Source organism: Triticum dicoccoides, chromosome 3A (genome assembly GCF_002162155.2).
Source record: "Triticum dicoccoides isolate Atlit2015 ecotype Zavitan chromosome 3A, WEW_v2.0, whole genome shotgun sequence".
Taxonomy (NCBI): Eukaryota; Viridiplantae; Streptophyta; class Magnoliopsida; order Poales; family Poaceae; genus Triticum; species Triticum dicoccoides.
The window spans coordinates 87,930,834-87,944,234 of NC_041384.1; the positions used below are offsets into that span (position 1 = coordinate 87,930,834).

General features: G+C 42.1%; 1 protein-coding gene across 1 annotated transcript; it reads right to left on the reverse strand.

Moving 5' to 3' along the window:
• Positions 1-2,497: 2,497 nt before the first annotated feature.
• On the reverse strand, positions 2,498-8,091 carry LOC119267304 (DNA polymerase epsilon subunit B-like). Its single transcript, XM_037548673.1, has 13 exons — positions 7,853-8,091; positions 7,551-7,731; positions 6,548-6,701; positions 6,235-6,366; positions 5,898-5,975; positions 5,715-5,819; positions 5,544-5,624; positions 5,324-5,454; positions 5,136-5,230; positions 4,725-4,824; positions 3,603-3,717; positions 3,408-3,518; positions 2,498-3,092 (listed from the first exon to the last, which is right to left on the reverse strand). The coding sequence occupies exons 1-13, from the start codon at positions 8,022-8,024 to the stop codon at positions 2,943-2,945; spliced, it is 1,605 nt and encodes a 534-aa protein (XP_037404570.1). The 5' UTR covers positions 8,025-8,091; the 3' UTR covers positions 2,498-2,942.
• Positions 8,092-13,401: the final 5,310 nt, after the last annotated feature.

The window sequence follows — 13,401 nt, forward strand, 5'->3', positions numbered from 1 at the left end:
GTGAAGAATTTTTTTGGGGATGGCATTGATTGAGAAAAATAGGGACTTTTACCCCTTCATAAAGCCATATTTTGCCATTGGCCCCCCCAATAATCCTGTGCTAGCTTCACCACTGATTGTAGTAGAATAGTTATCTTCATCGATTTGTTACAATATATTCATTGTGAAATTTCATGAAAGATCCTAAAGTTCTCCAAACACACGTGCCATCTTTTTTCCCAAAAAATCAAAAAAAAAAGACATACATGCCATCCATACACCACAACGATTGAGGAAGAGAGATCCAAGGCAAGAAAGACGAAATAAGTATTGGGTGGTTCCATGAACACTTTTTGATTCATGAAAGACACGAGCTCCTCCCTTTCCTGAACCCCTAACCTCAAGTTCATCTCTTTCACCACAAACATATCCTTGTGACAGAGTAATCCTATGGGTTCTTGAGGTGCTTTGATTGAAGACATTTGATGGAGTTTCCATCAAGTGACTTTATTTTGCATGTTACTCTTGAAGGGTGTGCGCCCCCTAGTCAGTTAGAAGTCATTTTTAGCCTTAGATTACTTGGTGTGAAGGACTCAAGAGTTTTTAAGGGCACGAAGATCACCTACTTGGAAGGACGGGAAGCCATGATGAAATAGGTTTGTTGTGCTTGGTGGGTCGCTTAGTGGGCGACAGAACGGGGATTCTTGTGATCTTAGAACCATTTGGTTTGAAGCCTCCATCAATGAGAAGTAGGATAGCAAGGTGGGCTCAGCTCTGGTTGGGCCCCCGATCAACCAACGATGTCGATAGCTAGGCAGGGTGGGAACTTTGCAGGAGTGGGCGGAGCGGGTGCTGGGTAGGCGTGACTCAACAAGGGCTGACACGTTCCACGATGTAGATGGAGATGCGGGAGAATGAAGGAGTTGATTAAGTCTCCAAAAGTTACATGCAGGCCCACTTGGGCCGCCAAGTCAACCTGATAGCTGGGTCCCACCGATCAGAAATGTTGTTACAACGAGGTAATACGAAAATCAGTGCTATATGTTACTCGGTGGCCCCTATAGTGGTGGTTAAATGCAATTTGGGGAAACTCGTGGCTTTCTATAACCCAAGCCCCGAATGTGTTTTTTAGAGAAGGCACCCGAATGGCATCTTATAATTGAAATATATCAAGAAAAATAGGAGACGCTGCAATGCAATACAAAACAAGCATCAAAAATAAAATTACATCAAAAAACATACTGGCCGTCTGCTTCCTTCGATTGCACGACACCCATCAGAGTTTGAGAAATGTGCTAAACCAGCAGTAAGGGAAAGGGACACCTGCAAATGCCCTCGCCATACCAAGCTTTGAAGATTGCAATCACCGCTAGAAACGAGATCTAATAACCATTCAAAGAATATTAATTGGGGCATCACCCCACGCAACGCAGGCTTGCCACCCTTCACCACCAGTCTAGAGGGTTGAACAAACCAGACCATGCTACAGAACAACTTGAAAGAAGAGGTCGAAGTCGCCACACCAAGATCTAGCCAACTGCTTCCCTTGATTGACACACCAACTACCCAAATATTAAGTGAGCCAACAAATCTGGCAACATCTACTCTCAGAGGCCCTTTGTCGACGCCGAATCGGACGTCGTCTACGTAGGGAGAGGCTGCAAAGACCTTATTCCACACGCCATCACCGCTGCCAACTCGTCGAGGACATCAGAAAATGAAAACCTAAGGGAACTAAGAACCTACAAGAACTAAGAAGAACGAAAGGGGTGGCTCCCTACCCCTCTTGCCACCGCGAGGCCGTCGAATGGAAGAGAGGAGGACCAAGGCGACAGCATGGAGAAGGCCTTCGATGGCGGCTAGGATTGGGAGGACACGGGCGATGGTAGATAGCTGGAATGAGGTTGTGCTATGCAATTAACTCCAGATTGTTGTGCTCCAAAAACTAGAAATGGACAGGTAACCTTGTGCTCACAAGAATGGAATTCAGCGCAACACACACAATCGAAAAGGTAAAAGAAGATGCTTCTTTCAACCCTTTAAGCTCTCAACGTGTACATAATTTCGAAAGGAAGCCAACAAGTGCATGTGTCGATGGTTGGTTTTGAGATAGTTCGCTGGACTTGCCACTAGGTAAGTGCAGATTTGTGTCGATCAACACATGATGCATATCACACATAATTTGATCAGGAGGCCAACAAGTAAAGATTTGTGGTACTAAAGGGGTGTTCGGTAATCCTCCCGATCCGTGAAATTAGAGAATCTGTGGAGCACCTCCTTCCGGAATTCCCCTCCTTCCCCACTCCACGATTTTGAACTGCCGCTCCTCCAGCTCCGGGAGCGGAGTTGTGGAGGGGAGGGAATCCGAACAGGCCCTAAGTAAGGGTTTTTGTGCAGAGTGGGCAGAATTATTTAGTGCCTACCAGCAAGTGAAACCAATTTCCTGTGCATTTGATACAACTGATCGGACTAAATTTTACAAAATTGGAAAATCCAATCTTTTAGAAAGCAATAGGTCTGGACTAAAAATCACAGCTTTGTTAGCATGGTTTACAACAATGGCAAACATAAACAGTACATATTACAGGACTGAGCACCATTCTGTGACTTTAGGGAAAGCATCTTGAGATCATGTTACACAAACACTGCACAGAGGACAGATGGCCAGGTGGGGAAAACACCCTAACAAGTAACAAACACTACGGTCCACAACTATCTGAAGCTATAAATGTGTGATACAAAGTTGAGATGTCAGCATCAGATTCGCTTGAGAAACAGCACCAATTCCATGGATGTCGTTGCTTTGTCATCTTGCGAATTCACTTCCATGAAACGGGCTCATTAGTTTATATGGCTAAAGTCATAAACACCAGTCCTGATGGCTGATGTACAGGAGTGATAGGCAGCTCATCGAAGGTACGGTTTGTTACTGATTACAGCTTCAGTTTGTCCCACCTTCAATATTAGTAGCTTTCTAATGCAGAAAGCTCAACCTCCTTAGTGCAAGGACGGTATGCTGCAAAAGTGCTGTCGTTCGCAAAAGAACCAGGATTGAAGCAAGTGATTCCTGTATATTTGAAGGCCTTCTGCTCACTCTTGTCAGCCAATACTATCTGAAGATTGAAACATGGAAGTATTATCATAAGAACTTTCAAACTTTTATTGGTAGCAGTGTGGACTGACGATAGTTATAAAGCAGAAAGTGTACTTATATTTTGTGCATGTTCAACAAGTATATTAGCAGACATATTCATGGAAGCTAGAGTCAGGAAACATTTCAAGGTGTGGATTACTGATATTTATACAACAGAAGGTATACTTCTGTTTTATGCATGTTCAACACATAAATTAGCACAGAAGCATATTCATGGAAGCTACAGTAAGAAAACATTTCAAGGTGCGAACAGGCTTGTGCTAAATGGCAATACCATGTCAGGAGTTGGATATAGCCGTAGGCAATGATCGTAGTTCCATATAATAGGTTGCACTGTAAGAGGCAATGGACACAGATGACTCTGATGGGTGATAGTTGCTACTAGCTGAAAGAAAAATGATTGGTTAATTTCTGAACAGTCAACATCATATATTCTCACTGAGATAATAAATAAATTTATTCAACTTGCATGTTCAAATGGGTCACTTGTTTCTTCCGTTGTTGGTGGAATCAAGCATGACCGCCGCATCCTGTAAAGGAGATCTTGCCGGAAAAACACTATTTCTTGTGTATAAAACTTAACCCTGGGGAAATCAAGCTCTTATTGGAGTTAGAACAGATGATAAATGGCAAGTCCACAAAGTTCAATATTGTCTTGATCATGAAATGTCAATATGGATGAATGCCATAGTTTGTAGTATACATTCACTGCAAATATATCATTATACAGTAGTCTCAGTTGGCAATGAGTGCATGAAGCCTTTCAAGACTAACTGAAATGCCTGTGCCTCAATGGATAGCACTGAGATGAAAAATCCGGCAAGTTTGGAAAAGTAAACCAAATGAAGATAATACTGCATGCAACAAGTATTATGATAATAGATGCCAGCTAAGAACACAGTTTCACAGTATGGATATTGGTAGACCAGTATAGTATTGTTATTAAGCCTCTTCATCTACCTGTTGCAATTGTGTAGAGATATCTCACAAAAATGAAGATGATAGCTCTGTATTAATCATCAAAATAACTACGGTACACTGATGACAAGTCCAAATAAGAGATTTATGCTTAAACTGGACCAGAGTCACACTGAGAACAACTGGTTGGTACTCCCTCTGATTACAAATGTGAGTCGTTTAAGAATCTGTGGTAGTCAAACATTTTTGGGTTTGACCATCACTATCCAAATAGTTACAAATTTTGACGACATTAAATTGGTATTACTAGAACCATCATGAAATATAATTTCACAATGTGTCATTATTTTTATATGAAGCAACTAACGTTAATAGAAATTGATGGTGGTTGGTCAAAGGTCACCATGGAGACTGTATGTCTGTATCAGTGTCCAAAAGGATTTACATTTGGAATCAGAGAATAACATGTAGCATAATATACAACATGAAAGGAGAGTGGCATCACCTAATCCTGTGAAGGTTTTATTGATATTTTTTAGCTACATACATCAGATTTTCATAATTGATGCACAAAAAGATATCCCTGTATTTGTGTGGTCGCTTATAGCGACATAAACAGATGGTTAACATATGGAACATGGAGAATGATACAAGGCAATGCTTTGTGACAAACCTGCAGGGGTTGCTTACAAATATAGCATTTGGGATGTGCTTCTGAAGTTCCTCAATTAGATACTTTGGGAGCGCACACCTTGGGAGAGCTTTAGAAGGTCCTACAAATGTGTTACTATGTAAGAAAAAACAACATGCCAAGCTTAGGAAAAAACAGAAAACATCACATTCCAGCTATAGGGAGAACTAGACTGACAGTATTTATTATCAACAAGCTCATTCCCAATCCTATTGCAGAAATTTTTCGTTGGTTAAATAGCATGGAGAATAAATAAATGATAATTGGACATATAAAAGAAATAGGCCAGGTTTAATCCATTAGTGAATAAAATGAAAATGGATATTGCAGCAAACCAAACATGCGGATAACAGTAGTTGTCAGGTAAAAGCATGTCATTGAGTTTTAGAATACCTGCATCATCAGGACCAGGAATGAATAAAAAACGACTATGTTCCTTTAACCTAGTTCGAGATGCGATCATCTCACCAAGCTTTCCAAACTGCAATCTACATAAAGTTACATAACTTAGACTTTGTCTTCGATTGGGAAAGCAAACACGCTATAAAACTGTAGATTATATTTCATGAAACAAGTCAGACCTGAGTTCTTCAAACGAATTGAATGCCAGATTGCAGGGCCGGGAGCAGAAATTTCCCATTAGAACAAAGAGAGAAGGAACTACTTCCACACTTTCATAGCCATCAAGAACAACACCCAACTTCTCCATAGTCTACTCCACGAGATAACACATACAAACATCCTGAGAGTATGCTAAACAATATAGTTATATAAAACAAGAATTGATACCAAACTAAATACCTCATAACTGTCGAGCCAAACATCTGAAAGAATGACAAACATGTCATTCACAGCCTTATTTTCTAGTGATGACAATCTTAGCTGTTTAGTGCAAACATAGCAAAACCCATCAGTAAAGATGTTTTCTACGAGACCTATTAGTGACATGTATAACACAATTCCTGAACTTACTGCTTCTTCAGTTGGTATAACACCTCCACCAAAGAAATCAAGACCCATAAGCAGTGAAAGTGATGTTTCTCTGTCCTCTAAGGGAGGAAACCCACAGGTATTGACCTGCAAATGATTGGAACATAACCACTATCAAGACAATAATACAGGAAAACACTGTAGATTTTATGGTGGACAACAGACCTGGAAAATGCCACTTGAAAGTAATTCTCCTTCTGCTACAATCACTGTGTTTTCAACAAAGAAACCTGAAGTGATTTTGTGTTTTATGTAAGGAAAGCGATGCACTTATTGAATAAACATAAATCCATATGGCTAAAACAAAATATTTGTACGAAATATGGATTACTGACGCCAATATGATCAGTATTCTATACTATCCCTTCTAAAATGAGAGGGTTTTTTCGTAGCCTTTCAATGACCAAAGGAACTCAATTATTTTCATTTAGCACAGCACAGACATGCATCTCTATTTTTATATATATGCATGAAGGTAACATGGCAATGGTTCTAAGGATATTGCATTCGCCAAGTCAATTGGCACTGCTCCAGTAAGATCCTCCAAGTAGAACTGGCGTTCCTCCAACTGCGATATGACCCCCATGATCCATCTCCGCCCAGTACACCCAACTAAGGACTGTATGGAAGTAATCTACATGAAGGGGGGAAACTGTACGTCATTTCATATACAATGATTAAAAAAATTGGGGAACAAAAGAGGCTGCACGAAGGTTTTGGGGGGAAAGCACCAAGTATTGGACTACATTGGACTGGGATCACAGAAATCAATCTATAGTAGTAGAAGTAGAACACAACACAATTAAGAGAAATACCTCACAACTTTCATTTTCAGTCATAACAGACTCAAAAGCTGGCTTGGAGAAATATTTATCACGAGCGAGCCTCTGAAGCAGCACTTGATATCTATCCCTGTAAAGGGCGGCTTTATCTCCAGCTTCTCCATGGAGGGCTAATCTTCCAGTATGCCTATATGCACAGTGTAATCGGAAATAGCATCAACAAACATACACACAGCCTGTTTTAGAAAGTCGTGTTTTCTAGTTTAGCATCAAAGAGCAATCAATGTGTCATACTGAATCAGATGCCATCAACTAGAAAGAAACAAATTGATTTAAAGACCAATTCAATCCGCAATCCCTCAGGGCTGAGCTAACAAATTGACCAACTATAAGAAAAAGAAAAACACTAAGCTCCATCAACTATAAGAATCGGATCGGCGGCGCTTCCATCTAACCCGGCAGCCGTCGCCGCCCAGCGCTGCCCCGTCCATTGCGGTCGCCAAGGCAAAGAAGTCCACGCCGGCTGTCGTTGGGAAGGGCAACGCGCAGCCGGCCGCCAAGCCCTTGGTTTGACATCTGGTTAGACCAGCCAACATCGGCTATTCCTTCTTGAAGGCTGCGTCTTGGAGCGTGCATCCATTGCCTGCTAATATGTCATCGTAGGTTTTGTGATATGATTTGGGGATGTTGTGGCAAGGCTTGTCCTATGTGGACAGTCTTAACTTTTTTTTTACTTTTTCCTCTTTCTAAGCTGATTTGTTCGACGTTATTGGCCGTGTGCATCACTAGATGCAGAGGCCGAGGTTCTTCCCCTCTTTCCCCCCAAAAAAATATCAAAGCTATGTCCTGCATCCATTCTGCAAATTACCAATTTCTCGTGGAAGTTCATTTAATATTTAGACGAATCAAGCAGGTAATAGACATCCGTTATCACAATATTCAACTACCAACACCCAAGACTTAAGACACAGGGCAAATTCATAAATCCCGACACCCAATTTCCCAGATCTAAAAGGAAGCGGCAGCATTTACATACTCGTAGAACACTTTCTTGATTGGGTCGTAGTGGAACCGCGGCACGACGAACGAGTCCACCACCCGCAGCGCCGCCTGGACGCTGGTGGCGGAAGGCGATGCCGCGTCGACCGCCTCCTCCGCCTCGACCAGTAGGGACACCACGCGACGGACCGCGTCCCGGTCCAGTATCGACGACTTCACTGCGAGCACCCGCAGAGCACAAAGAGACGCGCGCAGGGTGAGAACCAACCATGGATCGAAGCCTCGGAATGAGGATAGGAGGCAGATGGCCTGAAATCCTGGGGCGAAGCGAGTACTTACGCGGCTCTTTGTCGAGCTCGTCGAGGAGGAGGTCGAGGGCCTCGTCCTCGGCGTCGGGGAAGCGGGCGAGGAAGGCGGCCGCCTCCTCGAGGGCGTCAACTTTGAGGGTGAAGCCACGCAGCCGGAATTTGCGCTGCAGCTTCTTGCGCATGGCTGCCGACGGCGCCGCCATGGGAGAGGGGGGAGGAGGCGAGAGGGAATGGCTGTGGCGGGAAAGGTAGGTTGGGGTTTGGGGAATCTGGCGGGATATCAATTGCAGCGCTCTCGCTGACCTTGAAATATCTGCTGCAGGCTTTGGCCCAGTGGGTTGCCTTGGCAAATTTGGACAATGTTTTGCCCTTTTTTTTAGAGCGCCCCTATATCTCGCCTTCAGCGAGACCTAGGGCCGCTCGCTGAAGGGCAGGCCAAGATGGGCCGGCCCAGGAACGCGGGAGCCCACAGCCTCTTTTCTGTTTTTCATTTTTTTCATTTTTTCAATTTTGTTTATACTTTAAAATATTCTAAACATATATATATATTACAAAAATATATAATTTTTTTAATAAAATGTTGACCAAGCATTTGGAAAATGTTAAATGTGTATAAAAAAATGTTTACCATGTATATGAAAAATAAAATAAAAAGTGTATAACAAAATTGATCATGTATTTAAAAAATTTCAATCAAGCAATTGATTTTTTTTGAACAAGTATTTGAAAAATGTTGATCAAGCATTTGAAAAATGTTTAAATGTATATAGAAAGAATGTTGACCATGTATTAAAAGATGATGAAATTTTTTGATCATGTATATGAATTTTTTTGATCATGTATTAAAAAAATGTTGAACAAGTATTCGAAAAATGTTAATCAAGCATTTGGAAAAATGTTAAATGTGTATAAAAAAATGTTAACCATGTATTAAATGATGATGAATTTTATATCTGTATATAAAAAAATTAATTAAGTATTTAAAAGAAAGTTTAACAAGTATTCGAAAAATGTTAATCAAGCATTTGGAAAAATGTTAACTGTGTATAGAAAAATGTAATGTGTTAAAAAAAGCATTGAGAAAATGTTTAAATGTGCATAGAAAGAATGTTGACCATGTATTATAAAGTGTTAATCTTGTATTTAAAAAATACTATCAAGAAGAAAATTGTTTAAAATGTGTATAGAAAAAAATTACTATGTATTATAAAAATGTTAAATTTGTATTCCAAAAATATTAGACATGTATTAGAAAAAATGTGTTGACATATATAAAAAATGTACAATGAAAACCAGAAGAAACAAAGAAAACCAAAGAAATGAAAAACAAAATAGACCATAGAAGAAAAAAGAAAACCGAAGAAACAAATGCAAAAAGAAATGGAGGAAAAATAAATGAAACAAAAGGAAGAAAAACAAAGAAGACCAAAAAAATGGTGAAGAAAATTGGCTCTTTTACCTTAAGTAGGTCACGTCCTACGGTTCATCACAAACTCAACACATAGCGCAGTGGACTGCTTCGCTATAAACTATCTAGAAAACCCAGGTTCGAACCCGGCTTCGAGACGCAACAATCCTTCAGGGAGACCTAATGCGAGACATGTTGGAAATATGAGCAATTACCAAATAATTTTGCTAACGGAAATACTAGATAAAGCATGACTAATATAGCAGAGATAAAGCAAGTCATGCAATCTGACAGAGAGAAGGTAGATAGCATCTGCATATATGAAGTTGAACTAAACACATCTAGAACAGACACTAGATGAAGTTGCATATATGAAGTAGAACCTAACATATGTAGGGCAGAAACTAGAGCAAAGAACTGTGGCAGGACTTCTAACAAAAAGAGCAAGAACACGTACGGGACAGCAGCAGCAGAAGCACTAGACTTGGGGTCGACATCCTCTCCAGCCATGTCGTCGATGAGATTGTCGACATTGGGGAAGAAATCATCGTCGGGGAAGTAGTCGTTGGAGTCCGTGATGAAGAAGTCAGTAGTCGCGCGGAGCGCTCCCCAAAAACCTTATCATCATTCTCCCGTACAGGACTCAAAGAGGTGCGATTTCGGAGTCCTACTGTCCCGACCTGCGGTGCACGCCGCAAGCCGGGATGGGGAAGATCGTAGCAGTAGCTCAGTGGTCGGGAACCTGGAGGCGAGAGGGTTGTGTTGTTCTGGTGCGTCTCTCTGGGAGGAGCGACCTCCCTTTTATAGGCGCAACTGAAGGAGGCAAGAGGCTGCGCCGGGAACTGAAGGGAATGAGGGAGACGAAACAAACAGACTTCGGTCGAAGAGGGATTCAGTGTCCACTACAGAAAAACATTTCAGCTCCCCTGAGACCTTTCGTATACCCGTCGTGCGTGGCAAAAATTTAGACATCGGCTCTGTTCATTCCCGCAACCCGCGGCGAGGCGTGGTGTGGTGTGGCGTGGCGAGGCGGGCGACGGAGGAGGAGCGCATGTGGATGTCCCTCTTGTTCTCATGCTCATACATGTGGGGAAAGAACCTCCCTTACAAAGAGGTCCAACTCCCTCTAAACTAGCAATGTGGGACTAAACTTTAGAAGTGCCCCTTGCCTTGCACGAATGGGCTAAGTGGGCCTCTAAGATTTATTAGGAATTTCTGAAATTGTTATTGGGCTGGCCCATAAATAGATAAAATTCCAGCAATCCTCCACCAGATCCTAGAGGCACATAGAATTTGCCTTTAGTTTCAAAACACTGTTTTATAAACCGGTACTGCAGTGGAGACTGTTAAGTTGAACTTCCACCTAGAACTCTATGCTACACTAGTAAGCAACTTGAACAGTGAACCCGGCCTTGAACTGCAAGTTTTCTGCGAATCTAGCTTCACACAATACTGGGTCTTCCCTGCGGATGGAGCTTATGCGTCATACTCCAAGACCTTTCATGAGTTTACTAGAGAGAACCCTACTCTCATAGATTGCGACATTTGACAATCAGACTCATATAGGTGTGTTCTTCAAAAGATGTTCTGCAGGACAACATCTCTGCCTAAATGAGCCTCTTAGAACACATTAAGATATACATCAACCTGCCATGCAAATTTAGGAGAGTATTGCATCTTCATGGAGTGGTATTGTTAATAGTAAGGATACTCTCCTCTCAGTTGATCAACAGCTTGTCTTCCACATCTAATTCACGGGATCTCCGATCACAAAGAATAGGTCACCACTGTGAACAACTCATATTGTGGGTCTCATACCCATCTTCCTTGATGCATTATCTATCACATTACGTGATAGACCCTTAGTAAAAGGATCTGCCAGATTTTTAGACGTTTGGATATAATCCAATGCAATAACTCCGGAGTTTCTCATTTTCCTGACAGACTTTAACCTTCTCTGAACATGTCTTGATGACTTCATGTTATCCTTTGAGCTGCTCACTTCGTGATCACAGTTTGATCGTCGTAGTTCATAAGGATACCCGGTACAGGTTTCTCAACAACCGGCAAGTCATTCAAGAGCCGACGAAGCCAATCTGCTTCGACCGTAGCTGTATCTAGTGCTGTGAGTTCTGCTTCCATTGTTGACCTCATTAAGATGGTCTTCTTGCAAGACTTCCAAGAAACAGCGCCACCTCCATGAGTGAATACATATCCATTTGTGGCCTTTATCTCATCAGCATCTGAGATCCAGTTTGAGTCACTATACCCTTCAAGCACCTTTGGGTGCCCAGTGTAGTGAATTCCATAATTAGCAGTGCCTTTCAAATAACGCAAAACTCTCTCTAGAGCTTTCCAATGCACATCTCCTGGTTTTGAGACAAACCGACTCAGTTTGCTAACAGCAAAAGAGATGTCAGGTCTTGTAGCACTGGCTAAGTACATAAGCGAGCCAATAATCTGAGAATATTTCAATTGATCTCTAGCAATTCTTCGATTCTTTCGAAGCAGCACGCTAGCATCATATGGTGTTGGAGAAGGCTTGCAGTCACTATAGCCAAAGCGACTCAAGATCTTTTCCACATAGTGAGTTTGAAGCAATGCAATCCCACCATCATCGTCTCTCAACAACTTGATGTTTAGAATGACATCAGCCACTCCTAAATCCTTCATCTCAAAACAACGAGATAGAAAATCCTTGACCTCCTTATAACACTCAGATTTGTTCCGAAAATCAGTGATGACCCACAAGTATAGGGATCTATCGTAGTCCTTTCGATAAGTAAGAGTGTCGAACCCAACGAGGAGCAGAAGGAAATGATAAGCGGTTTCCAACAAGGTATTCTCTGCAAGTACTGAAATAAGTGGTAACAGATAGTTTTGTGATAGGATAATTTGTAACGAGCAACAAGTAACAAAAGTAAATAAAGTGCAGCAAGGTGGCCCAATCCTTTTTGTAGCAAAGGACAAGCATGGACAAACTCTTATATAGAGAAAAGCGCTCCCGAGGACACATGGGAATATCGTCAAGCTAGTTTTCATCATGATCATATGATTCGCGTTCGGTACTTTGATAATCTGATATGTGGGTGGACCGGTGCTTGGGTGCTGTCCTTACTTGGACAAGCATCCCACTTATGATTAACCTCTATTGCAAGAATCCGCAACTACAACAAAAGTATTAAGGTAAACCTAACCATAGCATGAAACATATGGACTCCTCCCCTTTCCTAGTTGGATTAGGACTTGAGGGGGAAGGAGTGGAGGAGAAGGAAGGAAGGGCGGGGGGCGCCACCCCCCTCTCCTTGTCCTATTCGGACTAGGGGGGAAGGGCGTGCGGCCAGCCCTTGCCTCCTCTCCTCTCTTCCACCTAGGCCCACTAAGGCCCATTTGATTCCCCAGGGGTTCCGGTAACCTCCAGGTACTCCGGTAACCTCCCGGTACTCCGGTAAAATCCCGATTTTACCCGGAACACTTCCGATATCCAAACATGGGCTTCCAATATATCAATCTTGATGTCTCGACCATTTCGAGACTCCTCGTCATGTCCGTGATCACATCCGGGACTCCGAACAACCTTCGGTACATCAAAACATATAAACTCATAATATAACTATCATTATAACGTTAAGCGTGCGGACCCTACGGGTTCGAGAACTATGTAGACATGACCGAGACACGTCTGCGGTCAATAACCAATAGCGGAACCTGGATGCTCATATTGTCTCCTACATATTCTATGAAGATCTTTATCGGTCAGACCGCATAACAACATACGTTGTTCCCTTTGTCATCGGTATGTTTACTTGCCCAAGATTCGATCGTCGGTATCTCAATACCTAGTTCAATCTCGTTACCGGCAAGTCTCTTTACTCATTTCGTAATACATCATCCTACAACTAACTCATTAGTTGCAATGCTTGCAAGGCTTAAGTGATGTGCATTACCGAGAGGGCCCAGAGATACCACTCCGACAATCGGAGTGACAAATCCTAGTCTCGAAATACGCCAACCCAACAAGTACCTTCGTAGACACCTGTAGAGCACCTTTATAATCACCCAGTTACGTTGTGACGTTTGGTAGCACACAAAGTGTTCCTCTGGTAAACGGGAGTTGCATAATCTCATAGTCATATGAACATGTATAAGTCATGAAGAAAGCAATATCAACA